The 22,314-nt window shown below is 39.9% G+C and overlaps 1 protein-coding gene across 3 annotated transcripts in view; it reads right to left on the bottom strand.

Moving 5' to 3' along the window:
* Positions 1–617: 617 nt before the first annotated feature.
* The window catches only part of luzp1 (leucine zipper protein 1), a 51,037-nt gene continuing 29,340 nt past the window's right edge, over positions 618–22,314 (bottom strand). Inside the window, exons 3-8 of one of the 3 annotated variants that reach the window (XM_058090697.1) lie at positions 18,488–18,828; positions 15,945–18,168; positions 15,296–15,870; positions 15,080–15,223; positions 5,979–6,239; positions 618–4,142 (exon numbers count right to left, since the gene is read on the bottom strand). In XM_058090697.1, coding sequence (XP_057946680.1) covers positions 6,000–6,239; positions 15,080–15,223; positions 15,296–15,870; positions 15,945–18,168; positions 18,488–18,610 — 3,306 coding nt within the window. In that variant the 5' untranslated portion in view covers positions 18,611–18,828 and the 3' untranslated portion in view covers positions 618–4,142; positions 5,979–5,999. The remainder of the gene's footprint in view (positions 4,143–5,978; positions 6,240–15,079; positions 15,224–15,295; positions 15,871–15,944; positions 18,169–18,487; positions 18,829–22,314) is intronic. The other 2 variants (XM_058090698.1, XM_058090696.1) reach the window with 2 other exon arrangements.

Raw genomic sequence — 22,314 nt, 5'->3', positions numbered from 1 at the left:
AACAATGGGAACTTGACATACTATGTGTGCTGGTAGAAAGGAAAATCATTATTTAATATTAACAGAAAAAGTCATTAAAGTGGATAAGATAAGAATTATTTATTTATTCATTCATTCATTCATTCATTTTCTCCCGCTTTTTCCTCACGATGGTCGCGGGGGTGCTGGAGCCTATCCCAGCTGTCTTCGGGCGAGAGGCGGGGTACACCCTGGACTGGTCGCCAGCCAATCACAGGGCACATATAGACAAACAACCATTCACACTCACATTCATACCTATGGACAATTTGGAGTCGCCAATTAACCTAGCATGTTTTTGGAATGTGGGAGGAAACCGGAGTACCCGGAGAAAACCCACGCATGCACGGGGAAAACATGCAAACTCCACACAGAGATGGCCGAGGGTGGATTCGAACCCTGGTCCTCCTAGCTGTGAGGTCTGCACGCTAACCACTCGACCGCAGAATTATTCATATTTATTTAATTATAATAATTATTTCCCAATATAGGAATACTGGCACTGATGTGGAAGAGTTAAAAAAAAAGTCCCAAAAAAATATACAAATATAGGAACACAATGAAAACTCCACATGAAATGTTATAAATAATAAAATAATTATATGAATGAGCTGCTAAAAAGTAGACTTGCATTGGACAAAACGTCTTTTTTCCTTTTTTTTTTTTTTTTTTTTTTTTAAAGGGAAGCACTTGCTGATGTCTCGCATTCCACACCAGCGTGAGCTCTTCGCCAATTCGTGCCAAATTACAAACTTGCTGACAGACATTAAAATGCACAGATTTAGTCAGACTCAGCATGTTTAACAAAGATGTTGCATTTTATTTTTATTAGAATACATACGGTCTGCTGTACAGTTGGCAAGAGAGCTACATGCGCCAGTAAAGTTAAAACATGCACATTGTTTACGTCTAAAAGTGAAGAAAAGCAAAAATACACAACCTTTCCCTCACAGATTCCACTTAACAAAAACCTTTTTTTTATTACCATGTTTGACCCCTCTGTTATTGATGGTACGCTCCTTAAATTCCTATTTCTTCCTTTCTTTGGCAGAACAAAGAGCACAGAAGACCCTGAATTGAAGGCCAAATGAGCGCCACATAACCCCGCCCTTTTTGTTGTCCTCCAGTTAATGAGAAATGTACTTAAACAACAAAAACACAAAATAATACAGGATGAAATACTCTCCAGGAGTGTAATATAACATACAAAAAAAAATAATATATATATACCGTTCTTGAAACCACAAAAGATGGACAAATATATTCCATTAATAATAAGGCCCACTTTACAAAATTACAAGATTTGTTTTCCTTAAATAAATCTATCAGCTTCCAAAATAAGACATATTTTTTTGTTGTTTTAAGAAAGAAATAAAAAAGGAGATCCAGCTGGAGGAGGAACTACAAATATGGTGGAATGATTCTTTTTTTGGCACAACATTTACGACTGATTTGATGAATTTTACAGTAAATGAAAGCACACTGAAGCATTAGGAGTCAAGCAGGTTTTTGACCATAAAAGAGGGCATTCATCTGTTAAGGGGTCTTAAAGGTAAGTGCTGGTTTGGTGCAGATTATAATACCACAATAAAGGCGGACTGATTTTTATTTCACAAGACTGAAGTATTTTATTTTACTGTATTGTATACAAAAAAAAATCTGAAAACGACAGGTCGTCTTATATTTGAGGTCTAGAGATTTATACATGCTTTAGGTATTCAGAATAGTCTTTTTTTTTACTTGTTGAATTTGTGGCAAAAGAATGTAAGACGTCGAGATATTAATGATTTGAAAATTATGAAAAAACATTTCTAAGAAATTACAAGCTTTTATTCTTTTCATTTTCTCCTCATGAGGGTTGTGGAGGGTGCTGGAGCCTATCCCAGCTGTCTTCAGGCGAGAGGCGGGGTACACCCTGGACTGGTGGCCAGCCAATCACAGGGCACATATAGACAAACAACCATTCACACTCACATTCATACCTATGGACAATTTGGAGTCGCCAATTAACCTAGCATGTTTTTGGAATGTGGGAGGAAACCGGAATACCCGGAGAAAACCCACGCATGCACGGGGAGAACATGCAAACTCCACAAAAAGATGCCCGAGGGTGGAATCAAACTAGGGTCTCCTAGCTGTGTGGCCTGCATGCTAACCACTCGGCCGACAAGCTAGTAATTTCCATTTAAAACATTCTTATTGAACATGAAAAAAAATATAATTTTAGTGTTGTCTTATATTCGAGGTCTAGTGATATCTGCCTGCAAGTGAGCTTGTCTTCCTGTCGCTCACACACACCAGCAACCTGCAAACGGAGACCTGCTTGTCAAAAAAAAGTTTTCTCAAAGGTGTTGACGCTAATTTTACGATAACGGTAATGAATAAAGCTTAATTATCAAACAATTAGAAAAAATGTTTTTGATGTTAAAATAAATTAATAAATTGACAGAGTGGTCGTCTTATATTTGAAAAAACTGCTTTGCTTGCGGAACGACAAAGCTGTTTCGAGTGTGTGGAAGCTTATAAGTGAAGGAAATAGTTAGAAACAACAGCCAGCCTCTCCCTTAAACCGTCATACTAATAAGCTACCATATGGCGACGGCTAGAGTGCCGAATGGAACGCAGGATAACCTTTCAACACAGAAAAATGGGAGTCTGGAGGTGCCAAAATTGTCTTCGCCAGCCACCAGTCAAGCCTTAAGGTGATTTATGGTGGTCAGTGAAACAGGTGGGTTGCTATTTCGAAACAAAACTGCAGTGATGTCATATCGAGGTTCAACTCGAGTAGCAGCGTATCTCCGGCAGGCCCAGACACCCTTCTACGGTTTCACTACTGCATTTGGACACCCCAAAGTCAGTTGACAAAAAAAAAAACAACAACCTTTGACCTTTTTAGCGAGTTAGAGACTATGAACTTAACTCCATTTTCCAGGTTCGGATCTTCCTAGCTAGATATCCAAAGGGAGTTTCGGGATTTCGGAGTATTGCGGTCTCGGTTCTAGGTTGGTCTTAAAACCAAATCATACTCAATTACTGTACCTGAGGAAGTATTGACAACTTTTGTGAAATTTGAATTTGAATTTGCGGAAATATCCGATGGAAACCGATAAGTATGGCTGCTCGAGATTGATACCTACAGGTGGCGGAAAACAAGCTTTTCTTCCTGTCACTCACACACCAGTGACCCGGAAAGATGCTAGGAGAACTATAAATCAGCGTCGTCTTACATTCGGGTGAATTACAATAATAATAAGTCGATTTTTTTTTTAATTGTGGAATTTGCAGCAAAAAATTTTAAGATTTTAATAATAAGTTTGTCATTAAAAACAAAAATTCTAGTAAATCAACTATACATGAATCTGCAGCAAAAATAATTTAGGAAAAAAATCTTTTTCTTCAAATATTGTGAAAGCTAATTTGAAAATTTTAACATATTACAGTCTTTTGCCACAATATGGCCATATGGGCTTCTGTTCCGTGCATTCAGTGACCCCGCCCTCTTCCACCTGTCTCGTCCTATGATTGGCTGGCATGTGCAAATGTTCTGACAACCCAAAAAGCAACATGATATCGCTCAGTGATTGAAGACACAGGTACAGCATATGTTTAAAGAAAGAGAAGCACCATGGGAAATGTAGTCCAGAGTTCCAACATCAATTATTATACTTTCCTAAATGTGCATTTAGTTGAGATTTATCAGCAGAAAGCGGTACATAAAAAAAAAAAAAGTACACAACAGGAAGCGAATTATTATGTCATGACAACAAATAAAAGGTCCCGGTTTTTAAAATGTAAGATGTGTGTTTGGTAACATGCTGAGTCATTATTCATCAAACGTCATTTGTCATCCGACGTGTGCGGCGAAGTGCGTCAAAGTCCAAAAAGACGGACACGGTTGCTTAATTTGGAGTTATTCGCTTCCTGTTTTTGGTCACATTGAAAGTCACCGTGGCCGTACGCGTGTCAAGTGTGACGCAGCAGTTTGTCAGATGAAGTCGTTCATGGGCTTTGTCATCGTTTACGACAAGAGATGATACATCCAACGGGCAGAAGAGGACGCATGCGATGGTGATTTTTATTTTTATGTGGCTGATTGCTGATTGAACTGCACCTGCTGCCACCTGCTGGAAACAGAAGGTATTGTCTTAGTAGTCTATTCACTTGGAAGCCAACAGGAAGTACATATATGGGCAGGGGTGTCCAAAATTTTCCACCTACTTTCAACTTTCTTCTTAAATAGTCTCCGTACATTTTTATCTCGTAATATTAGTAATTTCATTTCCATAATATTTTGACTTTATTACTGTAATATTGTAACCTTTTCCCCAACGTAATTTTCCAATAATTCACATATTTATTTAAAACTCTATGCATCTAAAATTACATTATTTTTCCTTATAATATTATAAGTATATTCTCATTGAATTGCAACTTTTTGTTGTTGGAATATAACTTTTATCTCTTCATATTTTGACTTTATTCGCCTAAAATTGCAGCTGTTGTCCACCTCCATCTTGTAGATTTTCTTGTCCTAATTATGACTTTATTCCCATAATATTATGAACATATTTTCCATAATATTATAGCTTTCTTCCAACCTAATCTTAGGTATATTTTACATAATATTATAGCTTTCCCCCAACCTAATCTTCGAAAAAAAGTACATGATTTTATTTTGTGTGTTTCACATAATATTATGACTTTATGTTATTTATATCATAATATTATGACACTACTATAATAGAATTGTGACTTTTTCTTGATAGAGTACAACTTTTTTCTCTTAATATATTGACCATAATATTTTGACTTTATTCCTGTAATATTGTAACCTTTTCCCCAACCTAATTTTCCAATAATTCACATCTTTATTTAAAACTCTATGCATCTAAAATTACATTATTTTTCCTTATAAAATTATAAGTACATTATCATTAAATTGTAACTTTTTTTCTTGTTAGAATATAACTTTTATCTCTTCATATTTTGACTTTATCTTGTAGATTTTCCTCTACTGATTAAGACTTTATTCTCATAATATTATGAACATATTTTACATAATATTATAGCTTTCCCCCAACCTAATCTTCGAAAAAAAGTACATGATTTTATTTTGTGTGTTTCACATAATATTATGATTTTTTTGTATTTATAAAAAATTTAACTTTATGTTATTTATATCATAATATGATGACACTACTATAATAGAATTGTGACTTTTTCTTGATAGAGTACAACTTTTTTTTCTTAATATATTTTGACTTTATTCCTGTAATATTGTAACCTTTTCCCCAACCTAATTTTCCAATAAATCACATATTTATTTAAAACTCTATGCATCTAAAATTACATTTTATTTTATTATTTTATTCTTCTAAAATTGGAGCTGTTGTCCACCACATTTCCTCTATTAATTATGACTTTATTCTCATAATATTATGAACATATTTTCCATAATATTATAGCTTTCAAAGTACATGATTTTATTTTGTGTGTTTCACATAATATTATGACTTTTTTTGTATTTATAAAACAATTTCCATTTTATGCTATTTATATCACAATATTATGACATTATGGTAATAGAATTGTGACTTTTTCTTGATAGAGTACAACTTTTTTCTCTTAATATATTGATTTTATTCTTTTAAATTTGTCCATTTTTGCTGTTATTTTTATTTTTTGTTATTACATGCACCCCTGGACCACACTTTGGACACCCCTGGTGTATATTATCTCATAAAAGCAAACACACATCTTCTCAAGAGACAATACTACAGAAACAAAGCTTAAATATACATCTGAGTAGTCAGTGTACAGCTTGCATGGCTGTATAGACGTATTGGCAACTGAGTAAACCTCATATTGGTGTGTACATATTAAATATTTTTAAAGAACTGCAAAGACCGTTGGATGACTGCAAAGACCAGTCATCCAACTGCAAACAGCCGTCTCCATACCTGACCTTCCTTTAGGTTGTGCTAATGATGTTCGGCCTGGCGATGGCTCCACAGACGACTCCCTGACGCTGCGGCCTTTCCTTCCGTTTTGCCCACGGACCCTTGAGCCCGAGCAGACCACTGCTCCCCTCTGGATGTACTCGTCTTGCCCGTCCGGTCGTAGGAGCTACCCAGGGGGAGGGAGTTAGTGCTGGAGAGGTGCTGTCTCCATGAGACCTGGTTGTGGCTCTGGTTTGGACCGTGATCGCCGCTATTTGCACCCTGGGAAGGTCACATGATGTAATGTCAGTTCCTTGAGTCAATACAGAAGGATTATTTCAATTGTGCAACTTCATCAACCAGCAATTATTTCTTCAATTAACAAAAACAACCTTGTCTCTTGTTGAGCCGTACAAAATGTTTTCCTGTAAAGCATGCTTATTATGCATCTGTTTAAAAGGTCCATTTAAATGTCTAATTTGTTGTCCTATTTGGAAGTGTTCAGAATCACCATATAAATCAATGAATGCTAATCGCTAGCATGTGCAGTGTGCTGTGCCCGTCTCTTGTTGAGCCGTGGTAATGTTACGCCTGGAAGTATGTAATGCTTATTATGCTTCATGTGTTAAAAATGTACATGTACAAAATGTACCAAATGAGTTGTCATATTTGGAGGTGTTTGAAATCGCCATGTAAATCGTGAATGCTAATCATTAGCAGGTACAACTCGCTAGCTCTGTCTCTTGTTGAGCCATAGAAAATGTGTGCCTGAAACTGTTTTTGTAATTATGCATAATCTGTTTAATATAAGAACATTTACATGTCTAATATGTGTCATATTTGGGGGTGGGGGGGGTTGAAAACACCATGTAAATCATGAATGCTAATCATTAGCATGTACAACGCACTAACTCTGTCTCTAGTTGAGCCATAGAAAATGTGTGCCTGAAACTGTTTTGGTAATTATGCATAATCTGTTTAAAATAAGAACATTTAAATGTCTAATATGTGTCATATTTGGGGGGGGGGGGGGGGGGGGGGGGGGTTGAAAACGCCATGTAAATCATGAATGCTAATCGCTAGCACATGCAATGTGCCAGGCCTGTCTCTTGTTGAGCTGTGAAAAGTGTTTGCCTAAGAGTATGTTTTGCTTATTATATATTATCTTTTTAAAGTGTACATTTGAATGCCTTATTTGTTGTCATATTTGGGGGTGTTTGAAATATCTGTGTAAATCGTGAATGCTAATCATTAGCATGTACAACGCACTAGCTCTGTCTCTTGTTGAGCCATAGAAAATGTGTGCCTGAAACAGTTTTTTTAATTATGCATAATCTGTTTAAAATAAGAACATTTAAATGTTTTATATGTGTCATATTTGGGGGGGGGGGGGGGGGGAGTTGAAATCGCCATGTAAATCATGAATGCTAATCATGAATGCTAATCATTAGCATGTACAACTTGCTAGCTCTGTCTCTTGTTGAGCCATAGAAAATGTGTGCCTGAAACTGTTTTTGTAATTATGCATAATCTGTTTAAAATAAGAACATTTAAATGTCTAATATGTGTCATATTTGGGGGGGTGAAGGTTTGAAAACACCATGTAAATCATGAATGCTAATCATTAGCAGGTACAATGTGCTAGCTCTGTCTCTTGTTGAGCCATAAAAAATGTGTGCCTGATACTGTTTTTGTAATTATGCATAATCTGTTTAAAATAAGAACATTTAAATGTCTAATATGTGTCATATTTGGGGGGGGGGGGGTTGAAATCGCCATGTAAATCATGAATGCTAATCGCTAGCACATGCAATGTGTCAGGACTGTCTCTTGTTGAGCCTGGAAGTACTACAGTATGTTATGCTTATTATGCATCATCTGTTTAATCACCAATGGCTCGCTAATGCACCTCACCCTGTCCCCCTAATGGGACACGCCCCACTATTTGAGAAGCATTACTTTAGAGGTTGCACCGTGTGCGTTTTCTGGGAGCCCTGAAGCAATTGTGGGATAAAAGTTTTAGAGTCAAATATTTCTTTATACGAGACACACATTTGAATTGTCCAACTTCAGCTGGGGCATTTGACATTTAGAGGTTGCACAGTCGGATTACTCGTTGATGTGGGCATGTAGTACTTCAACCCTCCGACCAAGAATACATCCCACAGCTGGGAGATTTATCATTTGGCGGTGGCTACAAGGGCACATCCTTGGAAAGTCACACTTTACCAGGCTTCTGTCATTTCCCAGCACTGTAATTAGTGACGTTTAGTGGGCTGGAGTTGGCTAATTGGCTTTGATGGAGCCCTGCTGGACTGGCTGTCTGCGTCTCTGAGGGCAAAAGGCAGGAAATAAGTCACTTGCCAAGCCTGCAGAGTGGGCGTGCCCTTTGCGGTCACTTCCTGCCTCAGTCATTGAGGAGAGGAAATAGTAGTGTGGCATATTCTCCTTGTATGGTAAGCATTCTATGAGCCAAGGTGTCTTTTTTTTTTTTTTTAAACACTATTCTCTCCTGCCTACTCCAGGTTGCAAAGTATGAGAACGTGTTCGTGTGTGGCTTTAAAAAAATATTTGGCTAAGAGAAACGTCAGCTTGCTATAAATGCTGTTAATGTGTCCCGGCAGGATAGATCCAGTGAGAAAGGGCAGAGTTCTGGCGTCACCACACAACGGCTCCTGTTCACAAATGAATACTACGAAAGAGCACGTTTCAAAAGGAAATTGTGTCTGGCAACAAAGAAAACACTCTAATGAAGTCTGGCCTGTGTGAGCATGAAATTGACGGATTGGTTTCCCTGCTTTAGATTAATGTGGCAAGCGTTTCATGGACTTTGTTACTACTCTGCTGATGGAAGAAAATAAAATGCATCTGCAGAACCAGTTATGTTGCCCTTTGATTTAAAGACAAGCCAAGCCAAACTATTAAATCACCTCTTCCGTTAAGACAGAATTCAGGTGACATGTTTCAGAAAATTGATGGTTACATTTGTTGATTTACACAAAAGCAGCCTTGAACCTATTTTTGTGGTTGTGCTGCTGCATAAGACTCTTATTCCAGACGTACAGTAAACCCTCAATCTGGTTTTAGACTCAACATGCAAGGATGTTTTGGTGTCTTTCTCATTAGCTATAATAGTCCTCTCATCCACACATACTGGATCTCATTCACAAATGTGATGAGCTTTCCCGATGACAAAGTGGATGCAATTTGGTCTAAAGTCTAAAAGCTCCATTAGATTTGTTGTTTTTAGCAACGCTATACAGAAGAGCTATTCAACTGCCGGCCCCGTGAATGACATCAGAGCGGCCGGCGTGTTCATGTGAATGTTTTTGCAGCGGGTTCCTGAAAACAGCAGTGCGCTCCTGTCATGCAGAGCAGTGGGTCCCCAACCTTTTTGGACCGAACAAATATGCACTCAATAACGTCATCAAAACTTTCCTTAATGCCTTCCCGCACAGTATCAGCATTTGGGAAAAAAAAAATACAGTACAGTAATTTATCTGTGCAGCGTGGGAGAAAGTTAACACACGCACGCAATTATAGTGCGTTCAAAGACCGTCAAAAAAGTGGGAAAGGTCCGCCGTCATTCGCTGAAACACAATTACCGTATTTTCTGGACTATAAGTCGCTCCGGAGTACAAGTCGCACAAAGCAAAAATGCATAATTAGGTAGGAAAAAACATACATAAGTCACATTTTTTGAGGGTAATTCATTTTACAAACTACTTGACCAAAACAGACATTAAGTCCTCTTGGAAGTAAAGTTCTAACAATAAAAGAATAGAGAACAGGCTGAATAGATGTAAGATATGCTAACACAATGGTTATTCAGCTACACAAAAAATATGAAACATGAGCAGAAAAGGTGTCCGGTGTTTATGTAACATAAATTTTTTTTCATTTCTAAGTCGCTCTGGAGTATAAGTCGCAGGAACAGCCAACCTATGAAAAAAGTGTGACTTATAGTCCGGAAAATACGGTAAAAAAACACAGAAATGCAAAAATAGTGAGATTTCTAACTGTATATTATATTTAAAATAATATAATGGCCCATATTAAATGTAGTTAATCACATTCTGAAAAAAATATAAATCTACTGTAGCAATAATACTAATAACATGTTCACAATGTACTGTTTCTGGATCCTGCTCACCATCATGGCGGCCAAACCCGCACAAAGTGTACTATGGAAATGGGTGTCGAGTAACCAGTCGTATTCATTTAGAGCAGGGGTCTCAAACATGCGGCCCGCGGGCCAAATGTGGCCCGCAGGACACTAGTTTGAGGCCCTCGCCTTGATATGAAAGTTTAATGTTAGTGCGGCCCGCGCAAGTTTGATATGGATGCTGTATGGTATCATGTACCCAGAAAAAATTATTACGTTTGATTAATGTTCATGTTAAAGGTTAAATAACTGTTAATAGTTATCCTCCCTATCCGTGTGGAAGTGGTAAATTTTTGGCTATTTAAGTTTAAAGGAAATAACTTGGAGGCTACTGTTTAGGTCGCTAGCTCTCTAGTTTGCAAGTTAGCATGTGTCTCAAGACCCTGCAGTTGCGCAATATGTTGTAAATAAAAAAAGTATAAATGTGACTATAGTCGTGTTTTGTCATGTCTTCAGGGCTCTAATAATGCTTTGTTCATTTTAATCTGAAAAAAAATAATTTGTCTAACCACCAACTATATGTGGTTTCTTAAGGTTTTATTATTTGCTGTTTTATTATTATTAATATATTTATTCATTACTGATTGATTGATTTTCTTTATTCTTGATTTGTTTATTTATTTTATTTCTTATTTTGTGGAGAAAAATAAAAATTAAGATATCTGAGAACAGTGGAATGTTTTATCAGAGCTTTTATTGTAGAAAATCGGAACCAAAGCAAAGTTTATTCATTTTTCATTTTTTTTTTTGGAAAACCTGATGCGGCCCAGCCTCGCCCAGACCCTAGCTCCAGTGGCCCCCAGGTAAATTGAGTTTGAGACCCCTGATTTAGAGTCAAAGCAGGAACTATGTTGGACATGTATAGTCGATTTAAATGTAAAACCTCACTATGGTCACTTTTGTTGTGTTACACAAAAAAACTCTTTAACCTCATGCTTTTGCATGTGAATAAATTCAATGTATCAGGAGCGTTTATCCATTCGGGGACCATAAATTTCACAAATGTCAATTCCCAACCAATCCATCTTAGCTGTATTGATCATGAGGAATAAATGACACCTGAATATTCTGAACGAAAAGGGTTAAAGTCGAAAGTCTGATCAATATAGTGACTGTTGTGGCCAGGCTGGCGTCAGGCCACCTTATGGAATGTCTCCCCTTTGATGACTATTGATTTGTTGGGCTTACACTTGTCCAACATGCTGACTTCTGCAATACTCAGATCACTTAAAGAGGGCCCTTTTCTTCCGGTTCTCAAACAATAGGATTGCGCTGATGAGGAGCAAGCAATCAAGACGGTTTAGGACGCAAACTTACATTCATGCAAGCTGGTAAGAACACAACCATCTTCTGTCAACCTTTGACACTGCAATCACTCACTAATCCCCCCCATATCCCCCCCACCTCCCACTGTCCTGACTGCAGCTGTATTTATCCAAACCTCTTGGGAATGGACACGGTTCAGACCACTGAAATGTGGCTGGGAATCCAAGCCAAACATTGTTGGCTGTGCAGAGAAGACCAACGATGATGACCACCATTTGAACTGTGTTTTTCTTGCGAGTCTGGCAATTTGCTTCAGGAACTATCCAAATGAAGTGGCCACTTTGTTGAAAAAAAAATAAAAAATCAGCCCATCATGCCCGAGAATCAACTAAATGGATTTAGGAAATTCCCCAAATGCACAACTAACCAAACACAGAATGAAGTGAGGCAAGGAAGAACATCAGGTCATTGCTGAAGGACCACATCTGAGGGGGCTGGTGGGGTGGGGGGGTCTTTTTGAAAGCCTATCTAGTGGCTCCAAGATAACCACGGACCAGTCAAGGATGACTGATGTTGTGACGGGGTCAAAGTGAGGAGAGTCAAAGTGAAAGAGAAAAGGATGGCCTCCCGCTCTGACAATGCGTCTGTCAGCGTACAACTAATGAAAGAGTTTGCGGTCAAGGCCGCGTTAGTCAAGCGGACCCTGACAGAATCCCACGAATGGAAGAGTCCATTTCCACTGTGTTCATTCCAAGGTTTCAATAGCCAATTATACCGTTTATGTATACTCTAAATTGGTGCTTGATTTTAGTGAGCAATTGAGAGTAGTCCCTTTGACAATTGAGTTCCAATCCAAAGGCTGCAGAGTTTCTAGGTCTAAGTTCATTCATTATTACAGTAGCCCTTAGCCACACAGTACTGTGCAAATGTCCACTATTAGATGCAAAACCTTATTTACTACATACTGTATATTTAGATGGTTTAGAAAAAAAATGGTTTGTGTTTGTCAATTGGTTTTAGTTAGTCGACTACATCCCGGTTCATGCAGACATGACAAACAGATGAGGGTTACCATTATGATTATATGGTGTCGATAATTTTGAAACCTGAAAAACCAACCTATAATAATAAATTACTTGATCAGTCACTTAATCCTCATATATCATACGCCAATATAAATTAATTATCATATTTTATGGATCCCGCTTGGTCCGTGTTAATGCACCCTCTAAGCAATCTCGCATTCTCTTACAACAAATCCATTCATTCATTCATTCATTCATTTTCTACCACTTTTTCCACACGAGGGTCGCGGGGGGTGCTGGAGCCTATCCCAACTGTCTTTGGGCGAGAGGCGGGGTACACCTTCGACTGGTGGCCAGCCAATCACAGGGCACATATAGACAAACAACCATTCACACTCATATTCATACCTATGGACAATTTGGAGTCGCCAATTAACCTAGCATGTTTTTGGAATGTGGGAGGAAACCGGAGTACCTGGAGAAAACCCACGCATGCACGGGGAGAACTCCACACAGAGATGGCCGAGGGTTACAACAAATCCATGCATAACAAAAAATACAATCGAACTTGAACTGTAAATGAAATAATTATAATAATAATAATTTAGTTTGTACCATTTTGCAATGCAACTCAGTGAGTGACAGGGAACAACACAATGATGACTACTGTGTCCAGCCAATGATAAAATGCTGTTTGCACGCATTGTACTGCAGCTAGTTGTTATGTAAACATGCCATGTTTTGCGGGTTAGCATATAGTGAAGACTACAGCGGCTTTAGAAGGGCTAAATCCTGCTGGCTAGCCTTGTATCATGGTGAAACCAAAGGGACAGTGCAACAGCCACTGCAAAAAAAAAAAAGCTTCTGGCTGTCAGAGTATGTGCAAACAGAAGAACAAGAGGCCAAACTGGGTTAGAATGTCATTTTTGAATGAGAAAGGCTGTATTATTAATTTAGGTTTAAAATACTTGACTGACAGTCGATCCAGGGTTCTCTCAGCAAAGTCAGCTGGGATACGCTCCAACTTCCTTGTGATCCTGAACAGGATAAGTGGTAGAAAATGGCTGGGTATACTCTTCCAAACACCTCGGAATAACTACAAGTGGTGCTGAGTAGACTCTGCTGGAATCTATGTGCTATGATTGGCACCACAGTTGTACCATAATGCCATTTTGCCATCATTGGGTAGGCTACTGACTTTTTTTTTTTGGTGTGGAAAGTGTCGTTTTGAATGACTCGAGGTTCCATGGGAGGTTTTCTCGTTGACCTCTCAGTTGCCACAAGGGACCGGCTGGTCGGTGAGTAATACATTCTTGGAGGCCAGTTCTCTACTATGTAAAATAAACATTTTCACATATCGGACCTTGAATGTAACAGTATCAGCCCACTTGTTGACCATGTTTGGTTATAGTCAACCTACACATAAAGGATTATAGATTATTTGCTTTCCGTGTTTGTTTACATTTTCTTAATAATCAATTTAAGCAAGGAAACACTGTGTTCTTCCGCAGCCTACTTGATCAACAAAATGACAGAATGGCATGTTATTGCAGCCATGGAGCTACTGATAGTGATTTATTATATACACAATATTTGGACTCTCCACCTCTGTAGAAATGTAGACAAATCAACATATCGAATCCCATACATTCCTGCCACAAATAAATTTGGCACTACCCGTTGACCCTCATTCCAAAACACATTATAATGGGACTGTCTGTGAATGTAGCTTGTCGTTACAACTGTTTCTTAACACACCTTTTCCACACCTGGTCTGGCGGAAAAGAAGATGGAGGCAGGATCAGTTTTACCAACTTAACGACTTTGATGCTATATTTAGCAAGTATTCAGATCCCTCTAGATCAGGGGTCTCAAACATGCGGCCCACGGGCCAAATGTGGCCCGCAGGACACTAGTTTGAGGCCCCCGCCTTGATATGAAAAGTTTAATGTTAGTGTGGCCCGCGCAAGTTTGATATGGATGCTGTATGGTATCATGTACCCAGAAAAAATTATTGCGTTTGATTAATGTTCATGTTAAAGGTTAAATAACTGTTAATAGTTATCCTCCCTATCCGTGTGGAAGTGGTACATTTTTGGCTATTTAAGTTTAAAGGAAATAACTTGAAGGCTACCGTTTAGGTCGCTAGCTCTCTAGTTTGCGAGTTAGCATGTGTCTCAAGACCCTGCAGTTGCGCAATATGTTGTAAATAAAAAGAGTATAAATGTGACTATAGTCGTGTTTTGTCACGTCTACAGGGCTCTAATAATGCTTTGTTAATTTTAATCTGAAAAAAATAATTTGTCTACCCACCAACTATATGTGGTTTCTTAAGTTTTTATTATTTGCCGTTTTATTATTATTATTATATTTATTTATTACTGATTGATAGATTTTCTTTATTCTTGATTTGTTTATTTATTTTTCATCTTATTTTGTGCAGAAAAATAAAAATTAAGATATTTGAGAACAGTGGAATGTTTTATCAAAGCTTTTATTGTAGAAAATCGTAACCAAAGCACTGAAAAAGTTTGTATATTTTTCTGTTTTTAATAAATGCGTTTTTTTTGTAAAACCTGATGCGGCCCAGCATAATGTAGTTTTTTTTTTCTAAGGCATTAGCTTGAATAATAGTTAATAGAAGTAAGGGAAGTTGCACAACCTACCGGTGATTTTTGCGAATACGAGCGACTCCAGGACTGTGAAGTGACTGGTGCGTGAGGTACGGTCCTTCCTAGGGCTTCCTTAGCGCGTCCGCCACGATGGAGTGCTGGTTCTTCTGTGTCTTTGTTCATGTTCCGCATGTATGCCTGCAACATCAGAAAAATGTGATACAATACTATCTTCCAGCTTCTGTGAAGGTCATGTGGGAATTGTCTTACCTCTGCAGGTGATGGCTTGCTTCCTTCTGATGCTGAATTATTCCCACCGGTTCTTGATCTGTGGCTCACTGTGTCTTCAGAGTCGACTGTCGTCGCAAGATAAGCCCTCCATGTTGTTGTGGTTTCTGCCTCGTCCTCTGAACCTCCTCCATCCATGATTACGCGTCCGCCGACTCTCCCTGCCTCCTTCTCATCCGCTGCCGATGTAGTGCCTTGGTTCTTCCAGGTGCTTCTCACAGTTACATTCCTCATGTCTGGTAGACGCTCTTCCTGGGACTGCCTCTGTTTTTGTCTTTGGTTTCTCCAGCTGGTGAATGAATCAAAGACTGATTCAGTGTCGTTGAGGTCTGCAGAGTTGGTGTCGGGAGACTGGTGGCTGAAGTTGCGTTGGTGGTAAATGTGGCTTGTGGACGTCTCCATCCTGGAGGTGTTGTGGAGCTTGGACTTGCACGAGGAATCATTGAGGTAGTCCGCACCAGAATCCTGGTCCTGGCTTGGCTGCATTGTGATCTCGCTCTTGGGGATAGAGATTTCATAAGGGATTGAGACACTGCCATGGTGGTCACTGCTCGGGCCTGGTCAATGAAAGAAAATAAATCAAATTAATGCTTAGTGATCACAAGCGATGGGTAAACTTGTAGTAACTTACCGATGAGAAAGTTACTGGTGGACGTGTGGCGTTCCTTGGCAGACATAGGCTCACTGGACACGCTACTGCTGCGGCTGCTGGTTCTAGAGGAGCTGGGGTCGTTGGGATATATGGTTATACTGCTGGTCATCTTACTGGTAGTAGTCAGTATGGGTTTGGTGGATAACTTGGGCTTGCCATTGGCGGAGAAGGGCTCTGATATCATCACTTCTTTTCTGTCGATCTCAATAATGGCAGGCTTGATGACCGCTTTGGATCTCAGCGCTTCGCGTGGACTGCAAACCCGCTGGATCCCCATCACGGACGAAGTGCTAATTCTGCCGCCTTCGGGCACACTTGCTCTGCTGTGGAGGTCTTCATCAAATGAACTTCGAGAGGAGGAACCCTCTGAATGGGAGTCCTTGACATGGGAGTATCTAGGATATCTGGAGGTTGTCGTCCTACTGCTCGAGGTTGTAGTAGATATTTCATTTACAGTCTCTGGTTCAGAGGGCCTTGAACCAGTGGATTCTGTTTCGGATGCAGACGAATGACCCTCTGAGCCCTGGTCATTCTGCAGAAGTTGATTGACGATGGACCTGTTAGCTTTATAGGATTCCTTGGACAGCCTGGGGGTGACGAACGCAGAATCTTGAACTTGTTCCGTTGATTCCTGGTGTGAGGCGGACTCGGTGTCCTTCTCCATTGCGGAGACATTGCTCTCTGGGACTACATCGGAGTTGTTTGATTCACTGTCACTACCTGCATACAGTTTTGAAAACTTTTCCATTCGGTTCTTATTGCTCTCCCCTTCACTCTGCCTGTGAGCTGTCCTCAGGGGCTTGTGGTCGTTAGCTGCTGGGGGGTAGCGACTAAGGACAGATACTTTTTTAATATCACTAGAAGGTGTATTTACAGAGCTGTACGTGGCTCCCTTGTATGTTTTTTCCTCACTTCCTCGACTTGTCTCTTTTATCCCGTTATCAGATGAAAAGAGAGAATTCTGGGTTTTGGGCGTCCTTCTACTTTTGTGTGCAGGACTGAGGGCTCTCTTCACAGATATAGCAGGACTCTCCTCTGAGTTGCTGAGCTCTTTAGCCCTCAGCTTGGTTTCTCTCTTGTGCTGAGGTGAGAGCTCCCTGTTCCTGTGCTTGGGCGAGCTGGGTTCTGCGATGGACGCGGCGCTACGATATTTTGGCTTCTCTTGCCGAAAACTTCCCTTTGCAATCTCTTCATTCTCAGCTTTACCATTCTCCAGGTGCTTGGCAAGGGTACCAGGGCAGATGTTAATACTTCCGTTGCCTTGTTTATCCACATCGCTAGTCCCATTCCCTTCGATTCCACTTTTACTGCACAGCTGCGTCCTGAGCTGTTCCACCTGTTCGCTCAATTGGCGAGCCCGCTTGCGTTCCATCTGGAACTGTTCGTGAAGCTCATCGTTTTTGGACTCTGAGCTCTTCAGGTCATTCTCGACAATCTCTAGCTGCTTAAGACGATTCTTCAGCCTTTCGACTTCCTGTGTAAGCTCCTTCACTTTGTTGTCTTCTTCCTGTGACCCTGCAAATCCACTGTTCTTCTGATTCTCGGACTTATTCAGCAGACCCATGTTGTAGTCAAGGCTCTTCTTGCGTCCGGAGAGAATGCCCGTGGAGGACAGCTCATCTTCAATTCTTGACCTCATGAAATCCGCACGACTGGGATCTACACCAATACCAAGGCGATTCTTCGGCTGTTCTAGTTTTTCTGTGAGCTTAAGAATGAGGTTCTCATCTTCTCTTTGTTTCTCAAGTATCCTCTTATGCTCGTTCTCAAATGTCTGGTAGAATCCCTTGAGTTTGTCAAGTTCAGCAGCTAAAGCTTGCTCTGCTTTGTCCAGCTTCAACTCTGATGTCTCCATTTCCTTCAAACGGGCTTTGAGGGACTCCATCTCAGTAGACAACTTCTTTGTTAAGTTCTTCTCCTCGTTGAGACTGAGGCAGAGCTGGCTACAGTCTGACTTGCTTTTCCCAAAAGCTTCTTCCAGTTTCTCCAGTTCTGCCAACCTCCGCTGTAGGTGTTCAATCTCCGCTTTGAGCTCCTTTGTGAGGGTTTCTTCCTCTTCCAGTTTCTCTCTCACTGTGCGGCAAAGGTCCTCCGCTTTGCGTACCTCCTCATCTTTGCCTTGGATTTTCAAGAGGCGTTTCCTCAAGGCCTCCACGTCGGCAAGCAAGGATGAGTTGCTGCCTTCTGCCTGGATGATCTTGTCCTGTTACAGGAGAGAGTTCACCCATGGTTTAGACCAGGGGCTTTCAAAGTCTGGCACAGAGAACACAGAAAGGCTGGTGCTACTCTACTAATGAAACACTGATTTTCTGAGGAATATTGTGTTGTGTTTTCTACTTAGATCAATTCTTGTAATAGGTAATATAATACTGTGCTGCTGCAGCACCTTCAGAAAATTAAAGGATTTTTTTTTAATTAAAGAAAAAATTGAATTAAATAAATAAAAAAAAATTTAAAATAAAATAAAATTTAAAAAACTGCAGTATTATACTCTGTATGTCCTGCAGACAACCAGCACTAACCTGTATGTCCAGCAACTCATCTTCAGATTTCTGTAGTTTGTTAGTGGCTTCTTCCAGTTCGTCCAGCCGCCTGCTGACACTTTGTAGCTTGTGCCGCAGGTGGCGATGCGTCATGTCAGACATGGCTATCAAGTGTTGTGTGTTATATTATATTTTTAACGTATGCTCTTTTCTTCAGGTTATTTGGGCGTATGGAGGGGTCCACATTTGTGTGGTAGTGTTGAAGTCTAAAGGAATGTTAGATGATGGCCAAAGTGAAAGGTAAAGTTAATTGGAGTGGCTTTTTACAAGAGGAGCTTTGAAGTTCCGTCAGCTTGGCATTTAGTGGACAAATCTGTCATCTGTGGGAGGAAGAAAGGAAAAGACACTAGTCATCGCTTACTTGTCAATGACAATCATGTGTATTCTAATAAGCAATGCAGACACACTGATAAAACACAAGACACACCAAGTACTACACAATAATTACAGTTTCTTTTGCACACAACATGACCGTTTGTCCTTATTATCAACTTAATACTGTAGTGAGGGAATGGACTATGCCAGTGCTTTGCAAATAGTGGAGTGGCTTTCATTTTAATGAATACAACATATACATTTTGTATTTGCATTTTCCTGGTTTCAGTTTAAAATTCAGTCTGTGCAGTACAGATAAATATTAAAATAAAATAAATATTATCAGTTTTTCTGGTATTTCAAATCCGGGGGACGCAAAAAAAATTCTGTCCCTTGGGAGGGCACTGAACTATGCTAATATGATGCAATGTCTTCCTTGCTGACATTGAACCACCATGTCCACAAGTCACCTTGCCTGTCCTTTCAACTTGCAACTGTGGAGTTTGTGGATGTGGGTTTGGACATGCCTGCATGCTCGCACACACACACACATGCATGCACTCACACGGCATACAACATCGATTTCTGCTGGTTACTGCTGACAGCAGCACATCTCAGAAACACGGCCATTTATCACATCATCTGGACATGCACACCCATCGCCACGGCGACCTCAACATAACGTTGTGTGGACTGTACTGCTGTTGTGTTCAGTGCTAAGGCATGACAATAAATTATGCTTACATTAACACGTCATTTCTAGTTATACGTATATGTATGTATGAACCCAGTGTACTAAAAATACTACCTTGTAGTAGTTGCTTTTGTTATGACATTCATAAAGCACAGCCACCATGATACTGATTATTAGCACACAAAAGGCCTGTCAGCAGACCCCCCCCATGCATCAGTCTGATCTTTTGTCTCATACATGATTCAGGTAGTGGGCTTCCCTGCTCCAATTACCCTCCCTTTCTCCCTTTCATTTAGTGAAACAACCGCCCTCCTCGTCCCCCACTGACTGTGAGGGAAATCCGCCCGAGGGTGGGGAATAACATCTGCACACATCATCACTTATTGACCTCCTCTAATGTCTCCTCTTGGCCCTCACCCTTGGTCAAAGCACTGCAAGTAAAGACTGTTTGGCGTTATCTACAAATTGCTATTGTGGTTTACTCCTGAGCCACTTTAAACACTTTCCATTGTTTCATTTAGTGTGGAAAAAGTAGTCTCCCTCTGCACAATTTATTAAACATCTTGTTGAACACAAACCAAGCCTTTTGAAAGTCAAATCTGGCACCGATTACACTTGTGAAAGAAGCACAAGTCTTTTATTCTAATTATTCCACACTTTCATGAGGTCTGGTGGTGTTTTTTTGCGAGCGTCGGAGCGCAAGAGGGAAATAGCAACAGCACGCAGAGGACTGAGGAAGGAATAAGGAAAAACAGACAAAAAGGGAAAAAAATGTTTGGATGGACAGCTAGCTGATGTCAAAACTGGTGCTGTCAAATGATTAAAGCATTTAGTGAGATTACTCACAGGGTTGCTGTGAATGAATTTATACAAATCACGATTAAATGTAATTCATTTTAATCTAGATTAATCATCATTATCATTATTTAGCACCAGCAAAAAGGAACACAGGCGACACATTAGTGCCAGCTGTTTAGCCTCTTCCATATTGAGTTGTTTGGTTCTGCAGCCACTCTTGGATCAACTGTGTCAGTTTAACACTAATTGGGCAAAGTTGCCAAAATGTGTTGCCAGAGATGTTTCAAGGACTTTTGAGTAATTCTGTCACACTGCAGATGGGTAAATTGCATTGTTATAAAAATCTGATTAATAATGATGATGGATGAATCCGCATTTGGACAGCCCTTGTCAAAACCTAACCCAGTCAATATATAGTCAATGATATGCCCACTGAGATGCATGCTGGCTCTCCTGCTGTTGTCTTGGTGAGGAACCATGCAACCTTGGGGCAACCCCATAAATGCTAGTATTGTTGTTTTCTTATTATTCTGACATTTACGCCACCTGCAGCCAATTAGCTTAAAAACGTTAAAACGCTCACAGCGACAATAAAAATAAACCCAGTCTCAGCTCCTTGAGATGTTAACACGGGCATGAGGGAAAAACAAACTACAGCAGCAAAAAAAAAAAAAACCTTTATTCAAACTATTGAGTGCTGCAGTTGCTGGAATGTTGGTCGGCTAACCGCCACAAAACTGAGGACAATGACTTCAAATGTAGTGTTTTTTTTGTACGAGTTTGCTTAGTTACAGTATGTTATGCTATTTTCCACCTGAGTCAAATGCACAAGGATTGGACATTAATGTTTTCAAGAAGACGGAAATGATAATGAACCTTATTGGAAAGTAAAGGTTTTCTGCAAAGGTGCATAACTCCACTCTCTCTCCAACACACGCGAAAGTTACAACCTCACACCATATCATTAAGCTTTTAGTCACGCTCTTCCTTAGTGCCTTTTGTACATTCTGTTCTCTCCACAAAAAAAAAAAATGCAATGTCTCTTGCACTTGACATTGGGAACTTATGGCTCCTTCGCCTCAAAGACGGCGGTTAATAAAGAGTCCAATCAAAATAACCCTGACCACATCTTTGTGTATGGGAAGACTGCCAGTAGTTTGTCCACTGCGAATGTGTGTGAGTGTGTGGATGGAGAGATGCTGGCGCAGCAGCGGAAGCCGCAATTTGGTGGTGAGCTGGTGCTTGGCCTGCATTTTTCACTTTTTCCAAGAAGGAGAAAACCGGCGGCATCCCATAATGTTTCGGCTTGTCGTTTCCTGTGCTGTCATGTAAAATCTCTCGTCCATTTCGGCTGGAAAAATTGGTAAAGGTATTAAAAAAAGGCCACCTTGCATTTGAGCTAAGCATAGGATAGCGAAAGTCACAGGGATTGGGCATTTGGAAGTAAGACCCACTTAGTATGTTCCTTGTGGATTTTCCTATGGTACTACCAGATAAGCCTACTTCCTACATTACCTACTGTATTGCAACACAAAATGGAAAAAGGGCCGCTGAAGCCATAAAATACAGCTTAGAATCAAATTGTAAGAAAAAAATGTTCCTGTTAAGAGCACATAACCGTGGTCATGCATGACATTTAATAGGTTTAGAGCAGGGGTCTCAAACATGCGGCCCGCGGGCCAAATGTGGCCCGCAGGACACTAGTTTGAGGCCCCCGCCTTGATATGAAAGTTTAATGTTAGTGCGGCAAGTTTGATATGGATGCTGTATGGTATCATGTACCCAGAAAAAATTATTACGTTTCATTAATGTTTATGTTAAAGGTTAAATAACTGTTAATAGTTATTCTCCCTATCCGTGTGGAAGTGGTAAGTTTTTGGCTATTTAAGTTTAAAGGAAATAACTTGAAGGCTACCGTTTAGGTCGCTAGATGTCTAGTTTGCAAGTTAGCATGTGTCTCAAGACCCTGCAGTTGCGCAATATGTTGTAAATAAAAAAA

The sequence above is a fragment of the Doryrhamphus excisus genome, chromosome 13, assembly GCF_030265055.1.
Source record: "Doryrhamphus excisus isolate RoL2022-K1 chromosome 13, RoL_Dexc_1.0, whole genome shotgun sequence".
NCBI classification, from domain to species: Eukaryota; Metazoa; Chordata; class Actinopteri; order Syngnathiformes; family Syngnathidae; genus Doryrhamphus; species Doryrhamphus excisus.
Note: the sequence above shows the minus strand (reverse complement) of the source record. Positions and strands in the feature narration are given on the sequence as shown.